At 45.0% G+C, this 26,105-nt stretch overlaps 1 protein-coding gene across 1 annotated transcript in view; it reads right to left on the reverse strand.

Annotated features, from left to right (window-relative positions):
* The window catches only part of TMEM168 (transmembrane protein 168), a 185,529-nt gene that overhangs the window by 2,358 nt on the left and 157,066 nt on the right, over nt 1-26,105 (reverse strand). Inside the window, exon 4 of the mRNA XM_085653177.1 lies at nt 5,679-5,953. Coding sequence (XP_085509303.1) covers nt 5,679-5,953 — 275 coding nt within the window. The remainder of the gene's footprint in view (nt 1-5,678; nt 5,954-26,105) is intronic.

Raw genomic sequence — 26,105 nt, forward strand, 5'->3', positions numbered from 1 at the left:
GGTTTTACTTTGCAAGTACAGTTACAACCCCTCACATTTTTGAGAACTGAATACCCGGAGTTGTCCAGGGTAGTGTAACTTGCATTGTTCACATTCGCTTTCTCACATTGCCCGGCAAAACTTGAAAATTTGTGTTCATGGGTAAGATCCCTCATTTATTTACATTTTGTAATGGAAATTTCTGGAATCTGTTGTGATCAAGAAATTCTCAACCACTAGGAGTTTCCACCTCCACATAAAAATGGTACCACATTTTTGTTGGGGGTCTAGCTCTGGTGATGGAAGAGGGCACAAAAAGCCACATGGACAAATCACATTTTCCCACCGAAAGCAATGTGGGTAGCTCTGGATTTTGGGGCTTGTCTGTTCTGCCTCCCAAGGAAACCTTTCAAACCCGAACATTTTTTAGAACTTTGCAACCAGGGGCCCCCACAGTGGAGTGGCTTGCATGGACCTCTCAAGGTTTTCTTATCCAAAAGTCCTTACAAACCATGGCTAAAAAAAACACAGATTTTCCACACATTTCTGTGTTAGAAAGTTTTGGAATCTGTGGGATCCACAAATTTCCTACCACACACAGTTCCCACATGTCACCCTATGACAACGGTACACCACTGGTCACGCCACCCTGGACTCTTCCAGGTGTCTAATTTTCAGAAATGTGCGGGTTAGTAAGTTTCCCTAAGTGTACGCTGAGCTTAGGCCCCAAGTCCACAGCTAACCACACTGCAGAGAAAGCATGGTTTCTGCTGGTAAAATAGGTTGTCTCCAGGTTGCATTTTTGGGTGTATTGGGTCGCAGGTGCTAGGCCTAGCCACAAATGTGGATTACCATTATTTTACGGGAAAAGCGTGGGAACACAGCAAAGAATATTTGTTATTACCAATTGGATTTCTCTGCATTTGTGCCTTCCAACTGTAAGCCAGGGTATAAGAAAGAAGACATTTGGCAACATGTTCGCTGAATCACATGCTAGTATGGGCACCCACAAATTCAGAGATGTACAATAACCATTGCTACTAAACTTCAGCAACTGGTGTATGGTTCAAAAACACATGGGTATCTTTACACCCATTTTTCACCCTCTATATATTAACATGCAAGTTGCTCTATTCTCAGTACACAATGGAAAATCATTGTGATGTGCACCTCTGTTGTTGTTGGGTAACTCTGGTTCTTGGGGAAATCTACAAACTGTATATATATCCCCACAACGAAAAGGACCTAGCGGGCGCACTAGTGCATTTCTTTTGTAAAATCGCTCATTGTGACAAGAAGTTACAGATGAAAATGCTGTCACAAATGGATGTTTTTTCCTACTCACTTTTCATGTTTTCTTTTTAATTTCAACAGTTGGTTTATTTGGGAAAACCTTGAGGGATCTGCACAAATGACCCCTTACTGAATTAAGAATTTTGTCGTCCATGGGTTCACCTCTATTTTCAACACAAACTGAAAGTAGGCTGAAAGCACAAATACTCAGAATAAATGCCAAAACGGTCTTAAAAATGTGTTTGATACAGCTCCACATGCTCCTGAAATCTGGGAAGATGGCGATTATAGCACACCAAACCTTGTGGTGATGCAGTTATTAGCAAAACAAACCCAAACTTTTTGGCAGAGCATTTTTCCTGAAACCCCGAAACTTAAGCTATATTTTGGCTTTTTTCTCTGTCCCCTCCAACGAAATCCACCAACCCTGGGTATCTTTAGACTCCCATCATGTTGTGGGGGGGGGGGAGGGGAGGAAGGGAGGTAACGGATGAAAATTTGGCGTGGACATCTTATGTGGGGAAAAAAAATTATGAGTCCTCAGCGTAAACTACCCCTAAGAGCTTAAAAAAAAACAGGGCTCAGCACTGTGGGGCAAGGTCTCTTCAGTCAAGGTGTTAAGTGAAAACAATTTTGTGTGTGCACGGTTTCAGACTGGGGCCATTTCATGATGAACTGAGTTGGCACAGCGCAGAGCTGATCACCTCTTTTTTGCGATCTAAGTTCATAAATGTAACTTTAGACAAAATAAGTTGTTAACAGGAGGCAATCTCTTATCGCCGTTTCTGCCTTGTTCGGCCTAAAGTTCATGCCTTAACTCTGAGAAATTCTGAGGTACATATAGGGACTTTAGATGGCTCAGGCGCATGAAAACTAGTGCTTGGCTCAGCCTTGAACCAGTGCACTTGATCGCGATACGGCCCTATGAATGTATCACGAACAAAATGCACTTTTGCACAAACCTGTTTGCATGCTTCATTAGCACAGGTGGAGGCACATTTCTGAGATTTCTGCACTGACTCATCAGTGCGCACAGGTGCTCCCCTCTAATCAGTGTAAAAGCACATACTGGTTCATTAGTCAGCGCATGCACTCTGCTGACCTGAATATACTGTGCAAAAGGCATAACATGTCATATTAGAGGTTGAAGTGTTTCAAATACGAAGTTATTTTGAGCTGTATCACAGTTTGTTTCTGCAATATATGCATGGGCAAAAATACAAGGGAAATCGAAAAAAAAAAACCATGCAGCAGCAGCCAAGCCTTATATTTTTGTTTGTAACGGGGGGACGAACATTGAAGGGGACCCCAGGGGGAGCGGAGAAACAGTCTCCCCTTGGGGCTTTTCGCCCGAATGGAACGGGCCGCGCTAGCAGCGCAGGGAGAGGCGCGCGCGTTAGTTTTCAGTCAGGTGCGGTAGTGTAGGGAAGCGCGAGCGTGGGGGAGAGGGAAAATTGAAGTCCCACCCTCCCAACCCTAAAAAAAAAAAATATATATATATATATATTATTAGACAGGTTGCTCTTGGGCAACATTAATTTAGTATATGCAAGGTTTGGGGTGGGTGAGGCAGGAGCAGTCTTACCCGGCATCCCAGGAAGACGGGTAGGAAATAGAGGAAGAAAATAATGACAAGGTAAAGGTAACACAGAGAAGTTGGAAGGTTGGTTTAAAGTTTTGAAATGGGGAAATGTGATGTTAGAAATGGTTTTGGCTCAGTATTCTAAATTAAAAAAAAATAAATAAATCACTGAGTTATTTGAGAGTTTACCTGTTCTAAATAAAGTGGCCTTTCTACTATGCAAAGATGCGTGAGGGTCAGTTTGTTTTGGGCGATGCTTCCCCTGATAGAAACACTTCCTCTTGCCTTCATTACGCCCCTGCATACGTTCATCACCTGCTCAAAGCAGGTGGTAAAGTCAGATGGGACAGGGGATCCCATGCAGTTATACAGTGGAGCGAACAGAAGGGTAGTGGGGACCGGCCCAACATAGAAAATCACCATTCCATGACCTTTTAATCATAATTGTATAGTACTGGACTGATTTTACAAAATTGCTCAAGCACTGTACAATGAGTAATTATGCCTAGCCGAACTACCATTTCAGAGTCACTGATCAGACGTGATGAATTTCAAACAGCCATACTAGTCTTTCATTATCAAACCTGTTGTGTGACAGACTTCTAACCTGCTCTCACAGCTGCATTGTGGCTCCAAAATCCTACACGTCTTTTAGGGTTGAGGCAAGGATAGATAGATAGGAGAGATAGGAGAGAAGAGATAGAAGAGATAGGAGAGAAGAGATAGAAGAGATAGGAGAGAAGAGATGGAAGAGATAGGAGAGAAGAGATAGAAGAGATAGAAGAGATAGGAGAGAAGAGATAGAAGAGATAGGAGAGAAGAGATAGAAGAGATAGGAGAGAAGAGATAGAAGAGATAGGAGAGAAGAGAAGAGATAGGAGAGAAGAGAAGAGAAGAGATAGGAGAGAAGAGAAGAGAAGAGATAGGAGAGAAGAGATAGAAGAGATAGGAGAGAAGAGATAGAAGAGATAGGAGAGAAGAGATAGAAGAGATAGGAGAGAAGAGATAGGAGAGAAGAGAGAAGAGATAGGAGAGAAGAGATAGAAGAGATAGGAGAGAAGAGATAGAAGAGATAGGAGAGAAGAGATAGAAGAGAAGAGAAGAGATAGAAGAGAAGAGAAGAGATAGAAGAGAAGAGAAGAGATAGGAGAGAAGAGAAGAGATAGGAGAGAAGAGAAGAGATAGGAGAGAAGAGATAGGAGAGAAGAGATAGAAGAGATAGGAGAGAAGAGATAGAAGAGATAGGAGAGAAGAGATAGGAGAGAAGAGAGAAGAGATAGGAGAGAAGAGATAGAAGAGATAGGAGAGAAGAGATAGAAGAGATAGGAGAGAAGAGATAGAAGAGATAGGAGAGAAGAGATAGAAGAGATAGGAGAGAAGAGAAGAGATAGGAGAGAAGAGATAGAAGAGATAGGAGAGAAGCGATAGAAGAGATAGGAGAGAAGAGATAGAAGAGATAGGAGAGAAGGGAGAGAAGAGATAGAAGAGATAGGAGAGAAGAGATAGGAGAGATAGGAGAGAAGAGATAGAAGAGATAGGAGAGAAGAGATAGAAGAGAAGAGAAGAGATAGGAGAGAAGAGAAGAGATAGGAGAGAAGAGAAGAGATAGGAGAGAAGAGAAGAGATAGGAGAGAAGAGAAGAGATAGGAGAGAAGAGAAGAGATAGGAGAGATAGAGATAGAGATAGAGATAGAGATAGAGATAGATAGGAGATAGAGAGATAGATAGATAGAGAGATAGATAGATAGATAGAGAGATAGATAGATAGATAGATAGATAGATAATTTTCTAAAGTCCCAGCATCTTAAAAAGCAAAAAAACTGTCTCGCAAGGCCTGCCAATCCTGCTGAACATATACAGAGGGGTTCTGTAAGATCAACTTTCAAACATAATTCACTTTGTGTGAGTGCAGAATACATACCCTACCAATGAGCCAAAATGGCGCCGACTCCTGTCGCAAATACGTAGAAAGAGTCATGTAATAAAAACAAAAAAGAGGAGATCATAGCAGTCACTAGGAGATTGTATTTGTTACTAAACAGCCCAAAGAGCTGTACATTGTACTATTGGACAGATTGTCAAATATGTGGAGATCAATTGTATATAAGCAATTGTTCTAGCATACGCACTTCTTTGCACGAGCACTTCATTAAAAAAAAAAAGTGTCAGTGTTTATGTGAAAGGTGTAGGAACTACTTTGGCTCAGTGGGAGGATATATATAGTTACATTTACTAAGTAAATTTTATTTGAAAGTTGATTTAATAGAACACATTTATATGTGTTCTATACTTTAACAAGGTTCTGAAGAACGCGGGGTAACCCTATACTGTGTTGCGTACCAAATAATTCAGAGGCAGGTTAGTGTGAGGTAGCCCAGTGCCATACAATAACAAAAAAGCTTCTAGTATGGCAAGTCGAGCACGAATGGTTAGAAGATCAAACCACGGTCATCTAAAGCAATACAGAAATTGTGATGTGGCATATTGAATTTACTAGTAGTGTTATACAATGATTTCATTCCTCGATCAGCACAAGTCACTCACAGCTCTGCTTGTAAATCTCAGACTTTAAAAATGAATTAAGTTGAAAGAGATACGGCCACTGCCGTATTAGAATACTAGTTGCTTTCTTCAAGTAAAGAGACCAACATACATATCAATAAATAACTAGCTAGGGTGAGAGAGTAAAAACATTTTTCGAGTTGTGCAGAATTGCTTGCAGTTGTACTGGTCTGGAACGTAGATATACTCTTTAAAGACCAAAATAAAAATTATAACCTAATAAGAAATGTTATCGAAATTAATTACACACCTAACTGCTTACCTGTTAATGCCCATTCTCCACTACTGTGGGAGTGTCCACTGTAGTACAGAATATAGGTATCATGTCTAGGTCCATCTACTGTACGGAGTTCCAAGAAGGATTTAAGCTTAGAATGAAGAGTGTCCAACGAAAGCCCACTTGTCGAATAGTCACAACCATAAGTCTCTATCATGTGATGAGCAAAAAACCTCTGAATACAATTCAGCATGCCTGTAGATCTCCAGTTCAATTCTTGCACATGTTCAGGTGGAAGAAGGGTAGGCTGGCCTTCTGGACTATAGTAAAAGGAGAAGAGAAAATATATACTGTTAATGTTTTTTTCACACACGGACAAACTTGTTCTTATTCACTCTACAGAAACACAAAGACACACAGAAATACATCCCCTCCCAAATTACTTCGATTGCGTATGGCTACTATTTAAAACCTGAATGTGAAGGCTGGATTTGAAATACAGTTAAACACTGCTATTATGCCACAAAAGTGACAATCAAACCTTTTTTTCCAGGTGCTGTGATATTACTTGAAAAATTGGTAATTTCCCTGCTTTTCCTCCGTGTAAGAAGCTGGGTTATAAGTTGAGAGGGGTGGCAGTCCCAGTCAAGTATTAAACACAACCTTGTCAAGATGAACCATTAAAGTCACTAAAGTAACCTGTCCTTAACCATCTGGTAGCTTGGCATAAAGATGTCCAGCATATGTAAAGGCATCATGTAAAGCATTTATGCAACGCTCAAACAGTAAAAAAGTGAAAACACACTACAAAAAAATAGAGTCAATTTTACTTAAACAAAGACAGCAAAACTAGCAAACTCTCATTAGTAGAGCAGAAGATGTGCACTTTCAAAGTATAAAGTAAAGGCAATGCCAAAAAGTACAAAGCGCCAACTGTGGTTATCTGGTTGCACCAGACTGGGACAAAGTCTAGGCCAACCGTGATGGGGCGCAGGCCGGATACAGGGACCAGGTTTGTCCCACTGAGAGTTGTACCTTGTGTCCTCGATGCGAGGTCGACTTGTGTTGGTTCCAATGAAGAGCGGCAAGGCGATATCTGGTGTCAAACTGTTTAGGTTTTGAGGAGGCCGCTAAGCAGGAGCTGTAATGCGAGGTTCGGTATAAAGCTGTGTTGTGCTGTGTAGGGTCTGATGAAGCCGTTGATCAGCAGCCATGAAGCGAAGTCTGGTGTTAAACTGCAATGCGAGGTCTGCTGTCGGTTTGCGGCGGTCAACTTCAACAAAGTTGCTGACCAGGCGATGAGGAGTGCACTTTGATGCCAACCTAAGGTCCAGTTCCCAGGAGGGCACCTCATGGGGATCCGGACTCAGGCAAGCAGCTGGGCACAGGCAGGTCCAGTTAAGTCTGGTCAGCTGGGCAGATGCAGTATAGGTCTTTGTAGCTTGTTGTGTCCCTATAACTCACACAGAAAGCCAGCCAATTAACCCTTGAAGTCACTCTGGTGGTCCAAGTTTCAGTAAGCAGGACCAACCTTCGTTTCTCAGAGAGAAAGGTAATTTTTTCAGCGGAAGCACATCCCTACCAGTGGCAGGGCAGTCCGACTTCTGAATTTTCCACAGCTTCCGAAGTGGTCTGATGAGTGGCTCAGGAGGTCTAATATTTATACCATGTGCCACCCTTTGAAGTAGTGAGATTCCATATACTGCCCCCCAGCCTGTTTTTGAAAGTTTTTCCCTCACCCCGTCAAGGATCCAAGAAGTCTGAGGTGACTAGTGTCAGGTTCCTTTGTGTGCACTGGACGTAAGACCCTTGAAGTGTAAGTAGGCAAGGCACAGCTCTCTCCCTCACCCCCACCATCCTGGTCCATCCTGCCCAAATTGAGTACCCTGTTGAGTCACGTGACCCAGGAAGGCACAAATGGTTACAACACCTTTCTAAAACTGGTATTTTCAGAATTGTGACTTAAAATACGATTTTATTATCAAAAAGGAATTTAAAATACAATTAATTTGTGTAAACATCAATTTCCCATCTACAAACTTCACTTATTAAATGGCAAAAGGTTTATTGTGCCAGGTTTAAATGGCAGTTTAAAACGGCACTGCAAGCTGCAGTGGCAAACACAATACATGTTTTATCATGACCCGCCAGATTAATACAGTCGCCCCCACCAGCTACTACTGCCTCCGCATCCTCCAAAAGACCTTCAAATGGATCCCCACCGAGCACAGAAAAACCATCACCCACGCACTCATAACCAGAAGACTGGACTACCGAAACGCCCTTTATGCTATCAACAGGACCCTTCTACACAGGCTCCAAACCATCCAGAATGCCGCAGCCAGAATCGTTCTCAGGACCCCTCGGCACGAACACATGACTCAACATCTTCGTGACCTTCACTGGCTCCCCGTCGAGAAGAGAATACCCTTCAAGCTTCTCACCCACACCTACAAATCCCTCCACAACATCGGACCCAAATACCTCAATGAGAGTCTGCTTCCATGCAGCCAAAAGAAATCTCCGATCCGCCGACCTTGCCCTAGCAGAGATCCCCAGCATCCGCAGAAGCAGAGCAGGAGGAAGGGCCTTCTCCTACATCGCAGCCCAGACCTGGAACGAGCTCCCAATCAGCATCAGACGCTCCCCGAATCTGCACGTCTTCAGGAAGGACCTCAAGACCCTGCTCTTCGACTGAGCCGGAGCTGCCTACTCCCTCCCCCCCACCCTCCTGAAACCTCACGGATGAGTAGCGCGCTCTATAAACCCCCTGATTGATTGGGTGGCACAATGAGTGCTGCAGGCCAACTAATAGAATTACATTTTCCGGCCCTGAGTACATGTAGTACCATTTAATAGGGATTTGAAAGTAAATTAAATGTGCCAAATAGGTGTAGACTAATTGTACAGTGCTTGAGGGAGAAAGCACAAACACATTAAAACTGGCTGGCAGTGGTACGGTGCACAGAGTTCTAAAGCCAATAACAATGAATTCAGTAAAACAGGAGGGGTGAAGGCAAACCAATTAGAGGTCTACCACCCAAGGTGTCAGGTCTAGCACCCCGCATCACACACAACTCCAGAGACCAGAAAAAGCAATTGAATAGTATATGATAAGCTGGCCCCAAAACCCACATAGCTCTCAAGTGACTAGAAGGCAGTGGTGAAATGGAGAATGGCTCGACATACTTGCCTTCCTCCAGCTCCTTTGGGTTTATCCAGACCTGAAGAAGACATGGGCAACATTAAAGAATCCCCAATCACCATCCTCCATCAGTCATAGTTTTGTGCAGACATCACGCCTGATAGAGGATTTGTTTCCATTCTTCCAGTGACTAACAAAGCATCTATAGGAAGTTTCCTTCTCTCTGCACTGCCACTGAGAGAGGAGAGAATCACTCCAGAGAACACTCCCCTTTTGAATATTCCTTTTAAGCTTTTTCCCACATTTACTCTCCAGCAGCGTAAGATGACACCACACATCTCAAGCCCCGATTCCTGTTCCAAACATGACAACACTGGGCTACATTAGGCACCAACGAGAGGGATGACATCCGTTTCTGAAAATCTTTTTTGCTCAATTAAAGTGGAAGGAACTGAGAGTAGCACAACAGCAATAAATATGGCACAGAACATTTCTGCATACCTAGGGATCTTATTAATCACAGAACTAGCTGAACATGGGTGAGAGGGCAGGGAGCGGTGAACAATCTGTAGGAAAATTATGTATCCACCAGAAGGAAAATGCTACTTACTATGTAAGCATCTGTTTGTAGTGTGTAGTGCTGTATGTTTGGCATACTCCTGCTAGCTAGTGTTGGGCCCGAACATGTAAAAGGTGTTTTTTCTCTTAGCAGTCTCTTGATTCATAAGTTGTGGAGTGGCGGCTCCTCTAAGTGAACAATGCACTTGGGCACGTACTCCATGTTAGATCGTTTTTAGCACAGCTGGTTAGAGTCTGTATGGAGTGTGAATATAAATTAAGGTGCAGCAGTGAAATACAAAAAGTACAAGATCTACAAAAAAACATGATGAGCAGGGCGGGTGAAACCGAATCAATAGCACTACACGCTATGAACAGATGCTTACAGGGTAACTAGAATTTTCCATGAAAACACGTTTACCATTGACTGTAAAACAGTGCTCTCCAGAAGAAGTGGTGGTTAGAGTGTGAATGAAGCAGATTTCTAAAAAAGGTTTTTAACACCCCCGTCTGCCCCCCCCCCCCCCTGGAATATTGACTTGCTAACATGTCCTCACAGTATGCTTGGTAAAGGTGTGTGGTGTTGACCAGGAGGATGCTTTAAAAATATTCACTGGCAGGATGTTTCCTAGGAAGGCCATGGTCACTCCTTTTTAGGTCGAGCCTGGGCAGCGCATGCGCTACTGCGAGGCATGCAGTAGTGGAGTATGGCTTTGAAGCCCCACCCACTCAGCCCATATTTTTAATTGACTTGTGTCATTGTCCTTTGTAAATGATGGCTTCTGAATTGTAAATAGGCTTGTTAGTCCCTCCTTGGTACCGCCTTGTCTGCATTTGTTACCTCCCATACTGACTGGCCCTTTTACTTCGGTTGCTACACAGTGAGTCTTTGTTTAGTCTGTAACCACCATGTTCTTTAAATCGTTTCTTCTACTGCAGGCAGGACATGCTTCCTGCAACATTCAGAGCGCTGTGCGAGATTTCACTTTCTAAGCAGCCCAACACAATGGAGGCCGCTTCTTTGAATAGGTCTTGCATTTACACGAGTTTAAGCTATTGGCATTGTACATGACAATGCCCCAATGCCAATAGCTTAAACTCTCGCAAATTCGACACCTAATGCATTGCAAATGCTCGTCATTCAAGCACACGTTTATGCCATTTAAAATTACAACTGAGTTTTGCTCTCTTTCTAAGAATAAAAGTGTTTGCAAAACACTGAAATGGCGACTCATAACAGCATACACAGTAGAGATCTGAAAAAAAAGATAAGTGACTTAAGCAAGAGGTCTTCATCTTTTTAATTATTTTTTGACCATGCACTTAGGTGAAAACTAATTAGCTGGCCAGAGGCCTTTTATTGGTGTAATCTCAGAATGACTTTCAAAGCTCTTGCGCAAAGCGTACCAAATGCATTATGTGCTCACTTCAAGGGACAGTGCGCGCAAACAAATGCGTGCTAGCAATGCAGCATGTAGAGAAAAAGTTACATGGTAATAAATTGCTGTGCTTCTTCGCTGTGCAGATTGGTGGCTGTCATCCCACAACTGCACTCATTTATAAGAAAAGAAAAGAGGCTAATTCGGCACATGAATGAAAATGGTTGAGCACATGTAAACGAAAACAGGCACATTTTAACTCCATGTCCCTTGATCTATTTCTTTTTGATGAACCTACATACATGCCCACTGCATTTCTATGGGCTGGACGGGGGCCTGCAGTTGATCCGGGGAGATAGAAGGGATTACATATTCATTTTGTTTAGCAAATAACCTAAGCATCTGCACAGCTTCTCCATTCATGGACCAGTACCTTATTTTTTCCGTTCAGAGCCAGGAAAAAAAAAGCTTTGTTAAAGTCAATAGGCATTGTCATTTTAAATGCCAATAGCTCAAGCGAGACCTATTGCATTGCAAATGCTTGTTTGTGGCTGGAGTGTGCTCTGGGTAGAGCAGGTAGAATCCTCTTTGCTTTTTGGATAGCCTGTATAAAATATATTGGACTATCCACATAGGTATGCACCTACCTTGGAGATGGGTTGTCCTCTCTGACGCTTTGCAAAGGAGACAAAGAGTTGACCCAATTAATGGAATGGAACATCTTGTCAATATAGTACATAAGATCTTTTGACATCTAATGTGTGGAATGCTGTCTGTGCAATAGAATCTGGCTGCCCCAAGAAGACTGGGAGGTCTATGGTGTGGTAAAGGTAAAAGGATGGTACCACCTTAGGGAGGAACTTCAGACTGGTTCTAAGAAAAACCTTGTCCTTGTGGACCTGGATGAAGGGCTCTTGATGGGTGAACACTAGCATTTGTAAATTCGTCTAAGCAATGTAATGTCTACGAGGGAGGCCACCTTCCAGGAGAGGAACTGAAGGGAACATGAATAAATAGGTTCAAAAGATGGATCCATAAGCCGTGTGAGGACTCCATTGAGATTTTAACCGGAAGCAGGAGGCACTCTAGAAGGTATTACCCTCTTGAGACCCTCCATGAATGTCTTAATAACTGGAATTCTGAAGTGGGACAAGTGGTTCCTGTTCAGCATGTAAGCTTCGACTGCAGCTTAGTGGAGGCGAATAAAGGTGTTTGGAAAGGCCTGCTTTCTGTAAGTGCAAAACACAGGCAATAATATCCTGAACATTAGGGTTTATTGGTCCTGGTTGTTGGTGATGCAGTGATTAATAACCTTTTCCGTTTTGCTGTGTAACAAGCACGTGTTTCTACGGGCCACAGACAGCAGTAGGCTGTTGCTGCGGGCTATTGAGCTTCTTAAAAATGGACATACATTATTGAGGAAAGCTGAGGTACCCGAATTCTAGGACCTCCAGTGCCAAATCCCAAAGCTGGGCTGTTCGGGACCCAGAAGCCCAACTCAACCTGCAGGACAAGGTCCGGCAAGAGTGTCTTGTGATGGCTGATTAACATCTCCAGGAGGGTGGAATACCAGGATTGGTGACCCAGGTTGGTACTACTAGAACGAGGGTTAGTTATGTTTTCTTGTGTTTCCTCACCATGTAGGAAAGAAAACGGAAAGGTGGAAAAGCATAGGCAAATAATACTAATTCATCCATAGTGCATTGCCCATGGACTGAGGGTAGCTGTGGGCAGAGTTTGGGCATTTTGTGTTTTCTAGGGTTGGCATCAGGTCTATCTGTGGGATGCCCCAACAAACCCACTGTGGAGTTGCCACTTCTGGATATGTAGATGCATCCTGTTGAGCAGGTATGGAAAGTCATTTTCCACCTTTGCAGATGCTCTGCCATGAGGTGAATTTTGTGGTGGAGTGCTGGAAGCCAAATGCCCTGGACTAAAACAGATATCTGACAGAGAATATGTGCCGCCCTGCATCTGTGGGTAGTACATGGCGATCAAGTTGGCTGTTTTGATGAGGACCATTTTGCACTGAATGACTTGTAAGGAGGCTTGCTTGAATGGCCAACAGTTCCAAATAGTTAAAGTGGCAATCCAGTTGTTGAGAGGGCCACATTCCCTGAACAGCCACATTGTTGAGATGCGCTCCCTGCCTTGTGAGAGGAGTCTGTGGTAATGGTGAATAGGTTGTTGCAGTTTCACCGCTGCAGTGAGCAATCCACTTTGGCCTATACCAACACTAGACAATCCCAGTGACCTTCCGCTTGAGACAACCCTAGTCGTGAGGTACTCCTGGAAGGGGTGCACATTAAGACTTGTGTGAAGAAGTTATAAGTTCTAGAAGGCACAACAGTCTGGGCTGTGAGCTGATGATTGACCTGAAAAAGAGGAAGCATGCACTGAAAGGATGTAAATGACTACTGATGTGGGTAAGCTTTCCATGTGACTGCATCCAATATGAACCCTAGGTAGGGTTGTATTTCGAGAGGCTACAATTGGGACTTGGTAAAGTTCATGATAAAGCTCAGGCTGTCCAGGGACGTTGCTGTTTGAATGTGTGCTACACACTAAGGCTAGCTGCTGCTCTTGATCAGTCAACTGTTGAGAGAGGGAAAGGCATGAATGCTTTCCAATCTCAAGTGCACAGCCACCACTGCTAGGCACTTTGTAAACACCCTTGGAGCTGCTGTGACGCAGAAAGGAAGTACTTTGAATTTGCAGTGTTGTCCACGTACCACAAAGTGAAGGTACCGTAGATGAGGAGGGTGGATAAGCATGTGGAAATAAGCACCATTGACATTGAGTGCCATCTTGAAATCGCTCCGTGAAGAGATGTCTAGGAAAGTGCTTTTAAAGGATGTAGCGATCGAGGGGCTTCAAGTCGAGGACGACCCTGTTGGATCCGTCCCTTTTGGGGACTAAAAAAGTAGAGTAGACACATTCCCTTGGTGTTGTGAGGACACCCTCTCTGTATGCCCTTTTATAGAAGGGCCCACACTTCTTCCTGAAGGAGAGATGTGTTTTTTGCTGAGTGTGTGAGTGTAGGCTGAGATGTTGGAGGGGTAGTTCGAGGTAACCGCCATGTTAGACAATGGCTAGGACCCATTTGTCGGATGCAAGTTCCTCCCAGCAAGAGAGGAAGTTGAGTATGCCCCCCTTCCCCCCCCCCCCCCGCCGGCTGATCGAGGCCCTCCCCTCGAGGGCCATGTCACAACCTCTGTTATCCCAGTAGGAGCACTTATTGTGTTATATTCACGGGTTAGGCCCATGCCGCGAAGCAGCTCATTTCTTACATTGTCCTCACAAATAACATTTCCAAGCTGTGACCTTTTGCAGACATTTGCATGCATGACAATGTTGGATTTGTTTCTCTGAAACCAAACTTGTTTTACATCTAGCTTCGCCCAACATTATTACAACTCCCTGAACAACATGTACAAAGTCTTGTTCCTTACTACGTACAATTGTCATCATTATCTTCATTCAAGGGGCGACAGGGCTATCTACATCTATGCGTACACCACAAGGCTGCTTTCTATTATAAAAGATGAGCATCCTGATGGATTAGTAGAGGAGACTCTTTTGCTGACACAGAACGTCCTTGCATGTTGAGAAATCACCATAAAGCAATCTGACACCTTGAAAGGGGTGTCCAGTTCATGACCAAGACAGGGTCCTTCACGCTATCCCATCAGGTAATAAGGTTGAATTGTCCCTTGGGGGGGATTCGTGGCTCTACACCTACACACACTCTAGATTTGCATAGATTAGGGTTGGCATAATAGGAGTATGCTAGATTATGGCCTTGTTTATATGTCTGCATATATACAATTGTTTAGCACCATGGTAGAACAATATCTACTATTTACCCTGTTGGTGCTTGTAATTACGTTTATCCGCTTCTGTCTACTAATCATTGTAACACACGTATTTTATGCAAGAATAACGTTGGTTCAAGAAATATTATTGAAAACGTCTCACTGTGTATTCTCTGTATATTGAGAATAAGTAAGCACAAGTGACTGAGCGTAAGGTCCTGTACCGTTTCCACGATTCCTGAGGAATCGGGGTTGTCATTTTCAGTGGTTGCCAGAAACCATTCGCTCCCTGGTAGGTAGGTTAGGGGAGCTTACGGTGGCACTGTGAGCTAGCTGGTCTATAGGCCAACATATTCTGTGGTGGTGTCTGGAATCAGTCTTGACACCAAATCCTTAGTTTATAGTTTATGTTGTCCGAACAATGAGCAGGACCTACGGATTGGTAGGAACTACACAGCAATTGTATCCCTCCCAGCTTGCTGGTGGTAAGCCTACTGCTGTCTGTGGCAGGATTTGAATTGCTCAGGTGAGGTGGTGGTGGCGCATTCCCTCTAAGCAGCTGCTTACAAAAGGAAACCCTATGCAGAGTAGTCTGAAGTGCACCCATGGACTTTGCTGTCTCCGAATCTTGTTTGATTTTCTTGAATATTCTTGTCAACCTGGGGCCCAAAAAAGTGCTCCCCGTCTAGTGGGAGGTTGAGGAAATGAGGCTAGACCTCAGGCTTGAACCCAAAAATATGGAGTCAAGCATGGTGTTCAAGTAGGACGCTGGTATTGATACCTTAGACGCTGCATCTCTGGTGGTATCAACATGTAGAGGATGCTGGTGTTAAAGGAGAATTTACCCTCAGACTCCAGGAGGTGCTTAAAGAAGCCTTGATTTACCTATCAATGTGCCCTGTTATAGCACGAGAAGAGTGCCAACAAACTGCCTATCAGACAGGGAACTGCCACTTTAACTGCCACTCTCTTGACTACTTCGTCTATCTTCTTGCGCTCCATTTCTGTAGGAGGAACATCACAGGAGGGCTGGGTGGAGGTGTGCTCATGGGTGGTATTCACTTACAGAGTTAGGTTGAACCTGCCTCTTAATATACGTTGGGCTGCTAAGAGAAGGTTTGAATTCATTTTCAACCCTCAGGGTAAATACCCTAGCCTTGACAGGCTCCTTGAAATGGTTAGGAGCAGATTTTAGAATGCCATTGAGAATGAGAAGGAGTTGGACAGTATATTCAGATTTGGAGTGCATCTCTAGAAGTCATCCTCTGCCTGGATGACATGGATGCCAACCTTGTGAAAGGCTGTAGCCATCTAAATGACCTCATGATAGGCTGCGGTGTAGTTAGGGGGTGAGGTCCTGACTGGGTAATGTCCTAGATTGGGCTCACCCGGGGGAGATCCACAGTGTAGTAAATCCAGGGATCATTAGTGGGTCCTGGGCTGACAGTTGGTCATAAGGGTGAAATGAGCCACAGGAAGTACTTGGCTCTCAATACAAAAGAGGACCCCCTTAGTGACTTTGCTGGAGGCAGGACGGCAGGTGTGCATTGGCCAGGTGGTAATGGTGGCGGAGCAGAGTTTGGTAGTGGAGGTGGGCTAAATGGCAGAGGAAGACAACTAGTGGCTGTGCCCTTGTACTTTTTTGGTAGTGGCTTGGTGAAGGGGGCCTGCACAAAGGTTCCCCTTGAATGCCAGTCTCCTCTTACGAGCAAGAGGTTCCAGAGGCGGTAGTCGAGACAGTTTTGTAATTATTTTGCCTGTGACTGGGTGGGTGAACTGGCACTTATGTCTGGCATTGAGATCCTGTTGGAGCCCAGACGTCAATGGAGACCGCGAGGTCCGCTTTGGCATTAAGGTAGGCTTCAACATACAAGCAGGTTTCACTAATGATGGGGTCTTGTGCACCAGCACCGATGGAGCCTCTCGTGTCGATTTTGGGTGGGATATTGTTCTGAGCCCTTTGAGCAGCTCGAATGGTTCATGGAGGTCAAAGAACCAGTGGCATTCGTGCTCTGGATCAGACGGCTGACTCCCTCAGCTGCAGGGCTCTATCTCAGCGTGGGACTTCTTTTGTAGTCCCAGCTTGGTAATATGGGGCTTAGGGGCCAAAGATTTAAAGCCCTGGGCAAGGGCCAGTCTTCGGCAGGGTCGATATCCCCCATCTCCTCTCTTCCTATAACAAAATCTCTGGAGTGGATGTCGGTTGTGCGGACGGGAAACCAGGCAGGGAAGTCTTTTCCTGTTCTTCAGCACAGAGGGAATCTTCACTGGAAATGCCTGCTGTTTAGATGTCCCTCTGAGGCATCCTCATGTGTCCCCAGTGTCGTTCCCTTCAATACTAGAAGGTCCATTGGATCAGAAGGTGAGGCACAATGGACAAGAGGCGTTGTCACACCTCGTAATGGTCTGTCAAGGGATATTTCAAGTGGCAGCGTGTGCAGTTCTAAAAGAGTATCAATTCTGTCACCCATGGAGCATTCTCTGTGAATCTTTCAATGCTATGGGGCATCAATCGTATTTGTTGCTGCCGAAAGCATCTGTGCATCGGAGAGACGAAGATACTGGAGTTTGATCGAATCTGGCATGATCGGAATGAAAGGTAACTGAACAGAGCCACCGAAAACATGATCAGGACACATGGTGCATATTCGAACCCGATGGAGAAAAAACAATCTAACATGAAGTTTTAAGACCATGTGCACTGAGTCCACCACTTGAAGGGAGGAGAATGCTAAGTATGGAGTATGCTAAGCAGATGTATCTAGAGCCACATGTGCTGCAAAGATATCATTATCAAAAGTAAGCAGCTTATTCTTTAGACAGATTTATCTTCCTGCTGTTTTACCTTATGAACGAATCCAAATTTAATACAGGCAAGGGATGTAGGGCTGAGTATTGCTAATTAACTAAATAACATAGAAACACACTTAGGGCAATATTCCAGTCACTGCTTGCCAGCAGTGTGAAGCAGTAAGGTTTTCCAAAAATTTGCAAGGACAGCTACACAGTTGCCCGGCAGATATCAGCAACTAGGACACCTCTTGAAAGAGCTGTTGAGGCAGCAATGGCTCATCAGGAATGACCACAAATGCCCTCATGAGGGAGCGTCTTAGCCAGGACATAGAAGATTTGATACATAAGATACCCCAATGTGAAATGGAGCATTTGGCCTTTTCTCAGCTCTCTTCTTGGCTCCAGCAAAGTCCATAAAGAAAAGATCACCTACAGACTGGGTCCTGTTAAATGCAGTAAACATGGTAGGATACCACACACCTGCGATCTTATCTATGCAGTCATTCTTCCTCCTTGGTTGATATGGAAGAGGAAAGAAAGTTGGAAGAGTGGGCAATAAAAGGCTGAATATAAAAAAATTAAAAAATATTTTATATTTTGTATTAATTAAAAAGATAGATTATGAACATATCAATGTGTTTGTGTCACTATATGCAGTTATAGAGTTGTCAGGTCAGCATGCTAAGTGTTTTTGTAATTCGAGGTAATTCTGTATAATTGGGAGTCAATTTGCAACTATTGTGCATCTTACACTGTGCCCGGTGTTCCCTTTTTCCCATATCAATAAAAGGCTGAAACCACCATGGTGAAGAAGGATGGTCAGGTTCGAGGAACCAACTTATGAGAAGAGAAAACAGTCAATGGTAGGTGACATGAAAGGACATTTATGCAGTAGTAATTGCCAACAACTGAACGGTTTTTAGAAAGAGTTAGAAGCTGAACCATGCAACAGCTCTAATGAAGATACCATCAAGAAATTCAAAACAAGGTTCAAACTGCACAGAGCACCCACAGAGTGGGAGTAAACAAATATGGCAAGCCTTTCGAAAAAAGCACCACTAGTGGCAATATAAACAGGGACAGGTGATCAGGAATGCACATGAATGTAGACAGAGCTGCTAGATAGCGTTTGAGCATAGCCACCACCAGATCCTGCTATACAAGGGGCAATGCAAACCTCCAGACTTCGGAAAAATAAGATAAGTAGAATCTGGTCGTCCCATCGAGCCGACGTCTGATCCCATTTGTCCTCCAGGTCATGCTGCAGAGGTCTCATCCTCAGTCTGGTGTAGGGGACAAGAAAAATGCAAGATGTCATTGACTCCCGGAGTGATGCAACCTGCAGGACTAAAGGCAGATGAACCTGAAGAAGATGACTGCACTCCAGCTTGATTGATAACAGTCTCTCCTCCGAAGGAGACACTTTTCCTGTGCTGGAGTTCCGAGTAGCACCCAGGTAATGTATTCTTTGAGTGGGCTGATGGATTTATTTCTCCATATTGACATGAAGGCCCAAGCCTGGCAGATTCGATAGTGATCTTTCAACGTTTGAGGAGATGAACTCTATAGGAGCCAGTTGTCGAGGTATGAATAGATGAACAGACCTTGGAGACGTAGAGCAGCGGCTACTACTGCCATGCATTTGGTGAACACTCGAGGTGGATATTTTAGGCCGAACGGCAGGACTCTGTACTGATAATGCTTGGAGCCTACCATGAAGCTCAGAAACTTCAAGTGTCGTGGAGCAATTGGAACATGGAAGTACGGATCCTGGAGGTCTATCCAGCACATTCAATCCCTTTTCTGGGGATGAGGATATATATTTGATGGAGCGCCAGCATACAAATTCTTTCTTTTCGGATGACTTTTTTGAGGAAACGAAGATCCAGTATGGGTCTGAAACTCAATTCTTGACCCTTCTTTTGTACCAGGGAATATCTAAAGTACACTCCTTTTCCTCGTTGTGATGGAGGAACTTTTTCTATGGCTAATTTCTGTAAGAGAGTGGACACCTTTTGACGCAACAATGCCAGTTGATGATCTCTTGTCTTTACTGGAGGAGTGTATTTTGGAGGAGAACGGAAATGTAGAGCATATCCACTTTGCAGTATATTCACCACCCATTAATCGTTTGTAATGCTGCACCACTCTTCTACATGGTAGGCAATACTTCCTCCCACCAGAGTGGGCAACGGCGATGGAGGAAGTGATTGTTCATTGCTAGGCAGTGTTTTTAGCCATGGAGGAGGGCTGTCAGGGAGCACCTCTACTCCTGGAAGGTCGACTTCCTTGTTAGTGGGGCTTGGACTGGTGATACTGTCTCTGAGACCACTGAGAGGCCTAAACCCTCTGATGGAACGGTCAGCGATCATAAGGCCGGTACCGTTGTCTAAATTCCTTCCTTGTTTTTAAACCCACAGCCTTGAGTGTTCATTTCCGATTTCATCCTGGCCATCTCTTCATCTGTGTGAGAACCAAAAAGAGAATTCCCAGAAAAAGGAAGGTTCAAGATGCACTGTTGGGCTTCCGGCTTCAAGGCTGTAAACCGCAACCAGGAGGATCTTCTTGCGCAGATGCCATGCGAGTAGGAGTGAGCAGCTAAACATGCTCCATCAGCTGCCGCACTGATCATCTGATTCGCAACTAGAGCTCCCTCCTGGAGAATCTCTCCCAAGTCCTGGTGGTCCTTTTCAGGCAGTCTGTCTTTGAAACACTCTAGTCAATCTCACAAAGCCCTATCATAATGTCCCAAAAGGGCTGCAGCACTAGACACTTAAGGATGCAGCTGCAGAGCCGCAAGCTCTCCTCCCCTATTAATCTTGAGCTCTGCTCTTTTTGTCCGGAGGGACCATTGAGGAAAAGGCTACTGCGTGGGTCTTTTTTGAAAGCAGCAAAAATCATTGAATCTGGTGGGGGGGTCCACCCTGAGGAACAGAGGATCTTTCTCCGATGCTCTATATTTCTTTAGGATCCTTGCCAGAGCCATTGTGAGCATTGCTGGGGCAAGAAAAATGTCCATGACTGGTTGCTAAAGGCCAGGAACTCTTCTCGTTGTGCAGGAGGAATGGTGGTCTGCGGAGTGGATTTTTGCACTCACCGTTCTGGAGACTGAGAAGAGGAACTTCTTGACATTGAGATAATCTGAGGTGATCATACCCTCGACACTGAAGCGTCAGAGAGGCCCTTCGATGCAGAGCGGTGTCTCACCGAGGTCGAGTGATGTGTGGACATCGGTAGCGGAGAGTGTCTCGACGTCAAGCGGCTATGCGCTACTAAGACTTTAGTTCACCGACGGAGATCTTGTCCTCGACATCGGAGATCGTGTAGCCGCCTTCCGTTTCGACGTCGACCAATGACGGAGACTTGTGCTTGACATTGGGAGAGGAGTAACCAACGGAGTACAAAGCATCGACGTCGTACAAGGAGAAAGTGATACGGAGCGTCTTCTTGATGTTGCATCCCCTCGGCACACCGTGGACCTAGGCCTCGACGTTGAGCGCCGTCTCGTGGGCTGCAACGGAGGGGTCTGTTTCGATGTCGAATCCCTCCTTACATCGCAGATGATCTAGGAATCGACGTTGACTGCCGCCGGGTTGACGGCAATGGGGGACTGCGCCTCAACATCTAATATCGTGGCGACAGTGGTGAGCGATGTCTCGACGTTGGGCGATGGACCGGAACCAACGGGGAACGGCTTCTCGACGCCGACCGTCGCCGGGTTGACGGATGGTGGAGAATTTCGTCATGGAATTTGACGTACCTCTGTGTTTCAAAGTTTTCGAAGATGACTGATGTTTCTCTCAATGGCGATGCCACCGTCAAATGAGTTGTCATCGTCGTTTTCTTCACCGTTGGCGGCATTCGACGCCGAGCCAGACGCTGAAGAAGAACAGACCAGGAATTTACTTGAGTTTCTTTTTCTCAGAGAGACCATAAAGACTAATCCTTTCTTTCTCCTTGAGAGTGCATCTTGACAAATTTTGGCAGTGTTGGCAGGTCTCAGGAACATGAGAATCAGGAAGGCAGAGAATACAAACAGAGTGAGAGTCTGTTTTAGCCTTCTTTTTGCCACAGGAAGGGGAAGAATCAAACCAAGAAGGCATCTCTGAGAGGAAAAAAAAATGCCAAACTGCCAAAAAAAGAGTCGTTTCTTACTCCAACCGGTGTTGAATGTCAAAGTAAATGAAGTTTAGTGAAAAAAATAGATCTTTTCTGACCAAAAAGTTAAAAAATCTGAGGAGCAGAGTAACCAGGGTCCTGAATGAAGGAGCCGGAAAGAACAACTGACCTAACTATCACCCCCGAGGCATGATGGGAAGCTAGGGGTCATGGCTGCCTTAAAGGCACGTTGTCAGTTTTGGATGTACTACATTTGCTTTCATTTCTATGGCATTGAAGTTTCAATGCAGCTTATGGGCTAACAATGTCTGCCTGTTTCTTTGAAGAACTACTTTTCTGCTATTCATTAAGGCAGTTCAAGTGCCTCTTGGTCCTCCTGGTTTGTTTGCTTATGTGCAAAGACAGGGTCTCACAGTATTGCTTAGCCTTTTATGTGTTTGTTTTTCTAGGAGGCTGCATTGATTGTTTTTAAAAATTATTATATGTATGTTTATATACATTCACTGAAAAAGACCATAGGTTTCAGGTACGTTATAGTTAGAAATGAGCATTTAAAAAACCTTAGAAATTCCCTGAAAAAAACATAGGTTTCAGGGACGTTATAGTTAGCTGGACATTTCACTCTTACAAAACCATAGAAATTCCCCCGTTCTAGTTAGTTCAGCTAACTATAACTCGCGCACCCGCAATGGACTGCTCATGACGTCACATATTACATCATTCATGACATGGTCAGTGACATCAATGATGACATCCCAAATGACTTCACTGATGACATCATCCAGTGACTGTGTGTTTCTGTAAAGTTTAAATATGTAAAGTTTAAAACATGTTTTATATTTATATATATGCCAAGGTGTATTGAAGAATGAGAATGAGTGGGTGTATAAGTGTTTGAATGGATTATTTAGTAAGTGCATGACTGTCTGTATAAGTGAGTAATTAAATGTGTCTTAGTAAATGAATGAGTTAGTCACTAAACTATGTAAATGTCTGTATCAGTCTGTCAGTTGTGGTGTAAGCAGTTGCATGGGTTGGTGAGTAGCTAAATTAGTGTCTATATGGGTTATTGATTGGTTGTCTGAGTATCTGTAGGGTGCCAGTGTCTATGTGGGTGGGTGGGGGGGGGGGTGTGACTCCGTGCATGGATATATAAGTGGGTGATTCAGTGGGTGTACGGGTTGAAGAGTGCATCTGTGAAGGGCAGTATGGATGGGTGAGTGTGTGTATGGTTGCGTTAGTGAGTGAATGGATGTCTCAATGGTACATGTGTAAGTAACTACATATGTGAAAAGCAGTATATGTGAGTGACAAAGTATATAAATAAACTATATCTGAGAGTGATTGATTGTGGGAGTGGCTGTATGGATGAGTGTGTGGTTGTATCAGTGATTGTATAAGAGAGTAAGTATGTGTTAGTGTCTTTAAGAATAAGTGAGCTTGTTTTTCAATAACTGTATAGGTGTGTGAAAGGAAGTGTGACTGATCTTTTGCATGACTGACTAGGTGTATGAGTAACGCTATGGATGAGTGGCGGTGTGTGAGTGTGTATAGGTGTAGGAGTACATATGATTGTGCTGTATTAATGAGTGACTGCATGTATGAGTGACTGTATGGGTGAATGAGTGGATGTGTGTGAAGACCTAGGAATCAGTGAGTGGGTATTTAGTAACTGGTATTGGTGTGTCTATGGTTTTGAAAATGGTCGTTTCTATTTTAGAGTAGGTGTATCAAAGGTTATATTAGGATGTGAGGAGGTGCTTCATATTATCACGTGAGTGATGTCATCAGTGATGTCATTTGAGATGTCATCAGTGATGTCACTGACCATGTCATGAATGATGTAATATGTAACGTCATGAGCAGTGCATTGCAGGTGCGCGAGTTATAGTTAGCTGAACTAACTATAACGGGGGAATTTCTATGGTTTTGTAAGAGTGAAATGTCCAGCTACCTAGAACGTCCCTGAAATCTATGTTTTTTTCCAGTGAATTTCTAAGGTTTTTTTAATGCTAATTTCTAACTATAACGTACCTGAAATCTATGTTTTTTTCAGTGAATTTCAAAGGTTTTTTAAATGCTAATTTCTAACTATGATATCCTGTTAAGTCCCCTTGAATCCTGAAGGTCCCTGGTGGCCAAGTCACCCACCAGGTACATCCAGTAAACACCACAGAGCTGCGTTTCAGAGAGGTGTTCTGAAGCCACGCCCCTTTTTACACCATGCTGCAAACACGGCTTCGGGCGCACTGCTGCTCCTCAGGACACAAGAGGACCTCATCACCCCACCAGCAGTGCACCAGAAGCAGCATGTGCAGAGTGTTGTAAAAAGGGGCTTGGCCACGGAGCACCTCTCGGCTACGCAGCCCTGTGGCATTTACAAGAGGTACCTGGTGGACTGGTTGCTCCCCCAGGGACCCTCAGGATTGAAGGGGAATTAATCCCCCAACTTAAAACGTACCACAGGGCGCGTTTGCACACTTGTAAAATCAGGCCCCTCCCCCTCCCTGCACCACTGTGCAAACACGCCCCCCTGGTGCGTTGTAAGGGTCCCTGGGGTTCAACTAGCCCACCAGGTCTCTCCAGTAAGTGCCACAGAGCTGCGTTGCAAAGGTGAAAAAGGAGCGTGGCCTCGGACCACCTCTCTGCAAGGCTGCCCTGTGGTGCATACTGGAGGTACCTGGTGGGCTAGTTATCCCTCAGGGACCCACAATTTTGAAGGGGTATTAATCCCCCAACTTAAAACGCGCCACAGGGTGCGTTTGCAGAGTATTGCTGGGAGGGGGCGGGGCCTCCAGCACAATGCCAGTCTTTTTTTATTTTATTTTGTAGAAGGGGATTTTGTGGCCCCCCTTTTTTTTCCTTTTTTGGGCCCTGGGGACCCCACCCCTTAGGGCCTGACCCATTTTAAAATAAAAAAAAATCTAAACGGGAAGGGGGCCGCGTGGGCCCCCCTCTTGTTGCCTACTTCGGCCCCGGGGACCCCATCCCCCGGGGAATGGCCACTTTTTATTTTTTTTAAGGAGGGGGTTGCGTGGCCCCTCCTCCTGAGGCCTCTATTGGGCCACATTCCCCAAGGCCGGCCTTTCTTTATTTAAAAAAATATATTTTTGGGGGAGGGGGTTCGCGTGGCCTCCCTCCTCAGGCCAATTACCCAGGAACCCCATCCCCCGGGGCTGGCCTGACTTTAAAATTTTTTTTTTTATTTTAATGGGGAAGGGGGCCACTTGGCTCCCCTCTCAGGCCACTCCTGGACCCGCGGACCCCATCCCTGGGGCCTGGCCACTTCATTGGGGACAATGGCGGGTACCCCAATGCCCCCACGGTCCCGCCGGCTCCTTGCCTCCTGCGGGAGCCAGCATTGATTTTTCACATGGGGAGCTGCTGACATGCAGCTCCCCATGTGGAAAAGCAATCTGCTTTGGATTTTGAAAGAGTGAGCAGGTTTCCCTGCTCTCTCTTCCAAAATCCAAAGCAAGTTTGCTATGACAGGGCGGGAGCTGCACGGATCCCGCCCTGTCATAGCAAACAGAAGTGTCCTGGGGTGGGCACCCCAGGACACTGCAGGAGCCGGCCCTGGGGGGTGGCGGTCCCCAGGGCCATAGAGGGCTCGAGGATGGTGGACGCGCAGCCCCCCTCCCTTCAATTAGAAAGCCCCGGGGTGGTCCCAGAGGGTCCGTAACGGACCCCTGCATTTGCATCTTAGTGCCCCGGGGAGGAGCCCCCCCCACACACAGGTTACTTTTTAATAAATAAGAAGCCCTCGGGGGTGGCGGTCCCTGGGGCTGCAGGGGGGGGCATGTGCCCCCTGCGAATATTTGAGAATAGCCTCGGGGGTGGCGGTCCCCGGGGCTTAGGGGGCCTCTGGAGGCCCCCCATATAATTTAGGACAATGCCCCCGGGACCCCGCCCACCCGGGGGCTTATAGAAAACGAAGCGAAGTGCCCGCGCTTTGTTTGTTTTTTTATATTACGGTCGGATTCGCGACCCCAATGCGATTTCCGCCGAAATTATTTTTAAAAAATGCTTTTTTGGGCCCTGGGGGTCTTTGTGGGACCCCCTGAGCAGGCCTGGAGGGGGTCAGGTTGCTTCTACCCTGCCCCCTTTTCCTCATTTTTCACTTTGTTTTCACTGTTTTCTTGAGACTCGGTTCTACCGAGTCACAAGATGGCTGCCAACACTTCCTGGTTTGGAATGTTGGCAGCCAATTACAGTGAAGCACATGGTCGGGAGGGTTTGTGAATCCACCGCGTCCCTATATATCGAAACTTTTATTTTTTCAATTTCTCAGCAACTACTGAACTGATTTACACCATTTAAAAAAAGGACGCTTTCTGAACCAAGCACTATCTTTTTGCCAAATTTGGTGTAATTCCATTCAGCAGTTCGAGCTGTAGCCGTGTCTAAAGTTTCCTATGGGATATTGATTTTCCAACCTCTATTTTTTTAATTTCTCAGGAAATACTGAACAGATTTACACCATTTAACAAAAAGGACTCTTTCTGAACCAAGGGCTACCTTTTTGCCAAATTTGGTATAATTCCGTTCAGCAGATCGGGCTGTAGCCGTCTCTAAAGTTTCCTATGGAAAATAACATGGGGAAAACACGTTTTGGGACCCCCTTTTTTCTCGGCCCCCACCTCACAATCACCCCGGAACTTTC

Source organism: Triturus cristatus, chromosome 4_1 (genome assembly GCF_964204655.1).
Source record: "Triturus cristatus chromosome 4_1, aTriCri1.1, whole genome shotgun sequence".
Taxonomy (NCBI): Eukaryota; Metazoa; Chordata; class Amphibia; order Caudata; family Salamandridae; genus Triturus; species Triturus cristatus.